This window comes from Austrofundulus limnaeus, unplaced genomic scaffold (genome assembly GCF_001266775.1).
Source record: "Austrofundulus limnaeus strain Quisiro unplaced genomic scaffold, Austrofundulus_limnaeus-1.0 Scaffold865, whole genome shotgun sequence".
Classification (NCBI taxonomy): Eukaryota; Metazoa; Chordata; class Actinopteri; order Cyprinodontiformes; family Rivulidae; genus Austrofundulus; species Austrofundulus limnaeus.
Window position 1 is genome coordinate 120,992 of NW_013953267.1, and position 6,619 is coordinate 127,610.

Here is a 6,619-nt window from a genome sequence, read left to right on the forward strand (position 1 = left end):
AGTCATTAATAAATAGTGTACAATAAGGCTCCCTTTATTAGTTGTAGATATTTATAGTAAAGTAATAAAGTACTAATAATTGCTTAAATATGTGTTTCCAAATCATAGCTGTGCCCTTAAGGTAACTAGTGTGAAATGTTTAATATAGCACCTTTTAGATGACATCTGAACAGATTTGGCTCACTKTTTGGCAAGAAACCGAACAGTTCTGTTTTTTTCTCGTCCTTAATTAATGCATAATAAACATTTATTAATGATTTATAAAGGGTTTTTAGATTAATTAATAACTTATCTATAAACCATTTATAAGTCATTTATAAAGGGAGTCTTATTGTAAAGTGGTACCAATATATCTACCCTCTGGGGCTATAACCGTGTCTAGCACTGTGAAGTTAATATTTTTATGTATTAATATTGCTACCCCCCTTTGTCTTGAGTTATAGCAGGCTGAGAATACATTAGGGAACTCAGAAGATTTAAGATCATTCACAGTTGAAGCTAATTTATAAATCTCTTGTAATAAGACAACATCAGTCTTTAGTCTTTTAAGCTGACTAAAGATTCTATATATTTTCCTCTGGGTACCGGCCCCCGTTCACAATCCACGTGGTAAATCTTAATGTGCTCATCCTTGTACTTGTGAAAGCAAAGTTAAACTGCACTCATTAACATATAAATGAAAAGACCCAGGTAAAATCATAATCTGTGAGTGCTGAATATTTGAAATTTTAAATATATAGTGTCTCCTTAAGAAGTATGTGTACACCTGATGCATGGGTGTGTATGGGCCATGTGCCCGCGTGCAAACCATTGTTGTAACATACAGAGAAAAAGAAGTAAGGAATAAAGTGATTTAGTGGTGGACAAATAAAAAGAAAAAGAAAAGCAAAAGAGAAGCCCCCCTTCCCCAAGAAAAGTGCCAATACGCTGTACTCCTCCAGATGTGTAACACACCAACCGAGCTGTGCTTTTACATATAATTATAACTGGTAAATAAAATTAATAATTGAAAATTTCTCCAACCTTGATGTACTTAATAAAGCCATGGAGTGATTGCTGGGTCTCTGAACAGCTGACCATTAACGTACAGCTTATCTACAGTTAACGTAGCTCTCCTGCCCTCACTGATGTTTTTCTTTCTTATAGGGAACAATATTCGCCTCCTATCCAAGATTTCGTTTGGAAATTGGTCGTTTACACTGAGGTTCGTTCCTTGCAGCTCCCTGCCTTGACTTTTAACCTGCACTTTCTGTATATTGCTCAAATTTGTCAATAATTGGCCGAGGGTGTTTGCTGTCGGGTTTCTTACCTCCAAGCCAATGAACCCGGTGGAACTTGATGTTATCCACTATGTTGCTAGATAGCTTCAGTTGATGCTGGATGAAATGATGAACCGAGGCCTCTGRGTCTTCCCCCGTCTGCTCAGGAATACCGGAAAAAACAAGGTTGTCCCGCATGCTTTGAGCTTGGATATCCAGAATGGATTCCTTGATTTTTTTGTTATCTCCGGACAGCTGCGTCATACCTTCGGTGAGTTGCTTCAGCTGATGGTTTTCAGAAGCAAGCGACTCTACCTGTTTCTGACTAAACTCCAGCGATAGCTTCAGGCTCTGGAACTCCTTATGGAGGACCTCGACCAGGCGAGTCTGCCATCCAGACTAGTTAGCCTCAGGTCTATAGACTCCAGGATTGCGGTGAGGCTTTTGTCCGGAGATGTTGTCGAGGAGTTCGTCAAGCACTCCGAGCGGGTACGCTTCGGTGTAGATGCGGATGTAGCAGAAGTTTGTTTTGATTTACCCATTACAAAGACATCAAAACACTCGTCCACGAAATGCTCCAAACTAAAGTTTCCGCTTTCAGTTTACAATGATAGCTACTAATATGTTACGACCTTTAATTAAGTTACTTTTTGATTGTTTTTATTAATACGGAGTTCTATCTGGAAGAAAGAAAAAAACGTTGCGCTTACCAGCACTCTGCCATATTTACGCACACCTTCTCCTGAGAATTCAGCAGCAGCTCATCCCCTGCCCCACTTACAGTATACCACCCACCACTGTCCTCTATTTACCTGGGCTGGACGTTCTGCCTCATCCACSCAGATTCATTTATTGACATAATCTAGTTTAAAAAGCAACATTGGGTTTACCTCCCKCTTACCTCCAGGTCATTTTCTGCACTCGGATGAGTTCACTTTATCAACTGTATTTAAGGTTCACACTGATTACAGCAAAGTACCGTTTCACTTTGCTGCTCCCTCAGACTGGAATCTACTGCAGAAAGACTTGAAGATGAAGGAGTTGGTCTTTTTTAAAAAAATGTTTTTAAGGCCATTCTCTGCAAATGATWGTAAATGTTTTAACTGATTTTGTACTCTATTTAAGTCCTTTTGTGGGTGTTTTTTGTTATTTTATTCATCATGATGTATTTTAACATATGTGGTTTTAGATTTGGRAATGTTTGTGCATGCTGTTTGTCCACATTAGAGTTAATCAATTAAATAAAATAAAATTAATAGTCATAGTAGTTGAACAACACCAATAACAAAACAAAACATGCCAAGTATTTCAGTAAGTATTTAATAATATAAAACTACTTTTTGGTGTGAATAATTGTTATGTGAATTCAAGTAWAGCTCAGACTGTCAGACCGGGGTTATAGGGTTTACTCTGATGATGTTTCTCATGGCCTACATAATGAGTCCAGGAAAGTCAAAMGTTGTGGGTTCAAATTCCTAAACGCTATGAAGAAGTTTCCCTCTTCTGTTCAAACGATCTTAATTGATTCTTTCCGGTTTCACTAATTAACATTGTTTAATGTACAATGTATATGCACAAGTTTAAAACAAAACATTTATGCAAAAAATAAAAATAAATAAAATTTTACCTCCAGTATTTTACTTTAGGTAAGTTAGTCATTTCCATCTGAATGAATTTATTAGACTAATAGATGAAACTAAAGGACAACCAGCACCGTGTGGAACTCTGCTCCCTCCTGGTGGAAGACAGGTGAATTACAAAATGTAGTTAATTCAATTCAACACGTTAAAGTAACGGTGTCATGTTTTTTTAAATGAAACATTTTTCTTTGTTTCAGGGCAACAGAGTTGAGTCAAAAAGAGACGAGGCTCTGACACAAACTTCTCTCAGCACAATGTTAGATAGTGTTTATAAAAAAATTAACATTTTAAAAAGTGAAAGAAGAAGTTTTACTGAACAACATATTGAACCAACAGTGGTCGTATTGCTGTGAGAATCAAACAAGTCAAATCAGCCTGGATGCATCTGTTTACAAAAAGAAGGAATATTAACCTGAACAACAACAACACAATCTGTCATTTCACACAGTCTACCTCCATGCTAGTAAATCATTAATTCAATTCAATTCAATTCATCCATCCATTTTCTGTACACGCTTCTTCCTTTTCAGGGTTGCGTGGGTCACTGGTGCCCATATCCAGTAGTCACAGTGCGAGGGGCAGGGTACACCCTGGACAGGTCGCAAGTCCATCACAGGGCCACATAGAGGCAAACGAGACAAACAACTATTCACTCTCTCACTCATGCCTAGGGACAATTTAGAGTTATCAATTAACCTAACAGTCATGTTTTTGGTCTGTGGGAGGAAGCCGGAGTACCCGGAGAGAACCCATGCATGCACGGAGAGAACATGCAAACTCTACCCAGAAAGTTCTCCCGACCGGGATTTGAACCGGTGACCTTCTTGCTGAGAGGCATCAGCTCTACCAACTGAGCCACCGTGCCGCCCTAATTCAATTAAATTCAATTCAATTCAATTTAATTGAACTGAATTGAATTAAACTATTACATCATATGATCATACTAACACAAATGCACCGCTTCACCAGCAGGAGAGACTTCCAGCAACTCATCAGATCAAACACAGCAAATCATTTTAGAAATAATTCATGTTTTCTTCTGCTGAGGGGCTCAAACAAACAGTCATTCAGAACATTTTACACAAATATTGCAAATATCAAGTGTCATTAAACTCATTCARTAAAGCAGGATTACTAAATTAGGATGCAGAGAAATCTGTTTCATTTTCTATGTTTTGAGATGTTTAAATATAGAAACATGTATGATTAGAAGTAACATATTTGTTTACTGACCTACAGAAAGACTTGAATCAGCAGCCCGGAACATTCTGTCTGAACCAGAGGAGAATTAGTGCRGCCATTTCAGGAGGAGCTACATGTAACATGTAACATGCTAAGTTACTGCCAGAATATCATCAAACTCAGTGAAGGAGGTCAAATATTTTCATCTATTGTTGTAATTATTGGAAGCAGAACTTTAAAGATCGGATTAGTTCACCAGTTACTGAAAAGATTTGTAAGCTGTTAAATAATTCTTCAGAAATCAAAACATATCTGTGTTAACAAGACCAATTATACAACATTCTAAATATTTTTAATCTTTCAGTGGTTTTATATTTTCCTCAGTCGTGAGAAACAATGTTGTTTATTCAGACATGTAGAATACTGATAATATTACTGTAATATACAATATTCAAATACTGCAGTTATACTTGGGATTTTTTTTGTTTATTGTAAACTTTGCCATCTTAATTTGACAAAAACATCTGGAGTAATATTTGTTTCTATTTTTGTTTTATGCTTCTGTTTACATTCATGTTTATTGAAAGCAAATTATTTCCTGCTTGTTCCATCAGAAACCAGGAAATAAACTCATCTGTTTGTTTCATCAGTGTATTTTYTTCTGCATCAGGAGTTTACGGCAATGAAATGCAGCTGTTTCTGAAACAGTGGCACATGTAGCTCCTTACAAGATGGCTGCCTCAGTATTTTAGACCTAATTTAAATGTAATCATTAACCTGGTTTGACCTTTTTTTCTGTCTGGTGGCTCTGTTGGTGAAGCTGCTGTCCATCGGTCAGAAGGTTTTCTGATCAAATTTGGTGGAGTTTAAATGTTCTCTCTGTGCATAAGTGGGTTTTCTCCCACAGAAACAGGARGTTAGGTTCATCACTAAACCTTAGTCAGAGACCTGTCCAGGTGTCCCCCACCTCTCACACAGGGACTGCTGGACATGGACACCAGTGACCTGGTAAAGAAGCTACTGTATTTATTGATGTATAATACTAGAAATTTAACKCTAAAAATCATCCATAAAATGTGTGTGTGTGTGTGTGTGTGTGTGTGGGGGGGGGGGGGGTAGTATTATACATGGGTTGTTGATAGTTAGATTTTTCATGCTTTTTAAGCTCAAAAAATGATGATCGTATTGTATTATACTCGAAATCGTATTATACAAGAATAAATACAYAAGATGTCTACAGTTTTGTCAAGTGAAGATGACATCATGCTCATGCAGCACTGGTTTCATAGACCTCCATCCTGTAAACAATGTGAGRTCTATCAGTAGAAAATGTCTACATGATGCAATTTACTTCAACTAAAGATAGGAAGCAGACATAGAACCATCGAGTCTACAGATTTTTGTGTGTCCAAAAGCAGACAGAACTCCTTGGTTCAGGACTGTGGGTCTGCTGACACCTCTGCATCACAGATCACTATTTCATCGAATTTACTGTTCTGAATTGAAGTTGTGCTGAATAAAGCAAAGACTGATGAACAAATACTTTCCTGTACACGAGATATGTAAAGGCAGGGTGGATTAAAGTCTGTCCATGCTGCCTTTGGTCTTCTGTGCTTCATTGGGTTGTTTCTCTATGTTGTTGCTGACATTCTGCACCACTCTGTAAGTTAGTTCTTCAAAGTGTCTACCACTTTTCTTAWTGAATGGGTCAACCCCCTCCCCTCACTGTAGTTTACAGCATGGATCATACATCAGGACATGAGGACAGAAATCTGACCAGGAAGTGCAAACACAAAGAACCTATTGTATCTACAATATTGCATGTGAGAGCTACAAAACTGTTTCTTTTCCAAGTATGCAGTGCAACATACACAACATACACAACACTGACTGACTTTCAAATTATCAACTCAGAACAAAGASAGAACCAGCTGTTCTAATGGTCAGTTAAGGCCAGCAGGGGGCAGTGTTTCCTGTTACATTGCGTGCAGTAGGTTGAGTTTATCACTGCTCCACAGTCTGATTCAGGGGGGTTTACAGTCCGACTCAGGTGGGTTGTCCAGACAGCAGGAAGTACTAGAATCAGTGATCCACAGCCATCATTCAGTTTTAGTCATTGCAGGCTACAGATACTCTTCTTCTTTGACGTAGAGGATCTCGTGGGCTGAGCTGGGAACCTGAGGAGAGCAAAGACAGAAAATATTTCACCATGGGCACTAGAGTCAATACTAACAGTTTAATTTGGAACACCCTCTCCCCCATCACCACTACCAAAGGTGACAAAGTTTTTTTTAATCATGTCTGTGTCCATTTGTTTGTTGGTTACTGAGCTATACTGTAATTGTAATTTTAATGGTTATAACTGACAATAAATGAAAACCCCAAATTCAGTATCTCAGAAAATTAGAATATTACTTGAAAACACAGTGGATCAACACCAGAAGAGGACATGGACCCAAACGTAATCCGTGCGATTACTAATCTGTGCCCTCAGTTTCTGCAATCAGTGCGCACAGATTGTGTCGACAGGTTGGACGC

The 6,619-nt window shown here is 38.0% G+C and overlaps 1 protein-coding gene across 3 annotated transcripts in view; it reads right to left on the reverse strand.

Moving 5' to 3' along the window:
* Positions 1–5,195: 5,195 nt before the first annotated feature.
* The window catches only part of klhdc8a (kelch domain containing 8A), a gene marked incomplete at its 5' end in the record, with an annotated part of 17,943 nt that continues 16,519 nt past the window's right edge, over positions 5,196–6,619 (reverse strand). For all 3 annotated transcript variants that reach the window (XM_014029183.1, XM_014029181.1, XM_014029182.1), the window contains 1 exon segment: positions 5,196–6,258. In XM_014029183.1, coding sequence (XP_013884637.1) covers positions 6,205–6,258 — 54 coding nt within the window.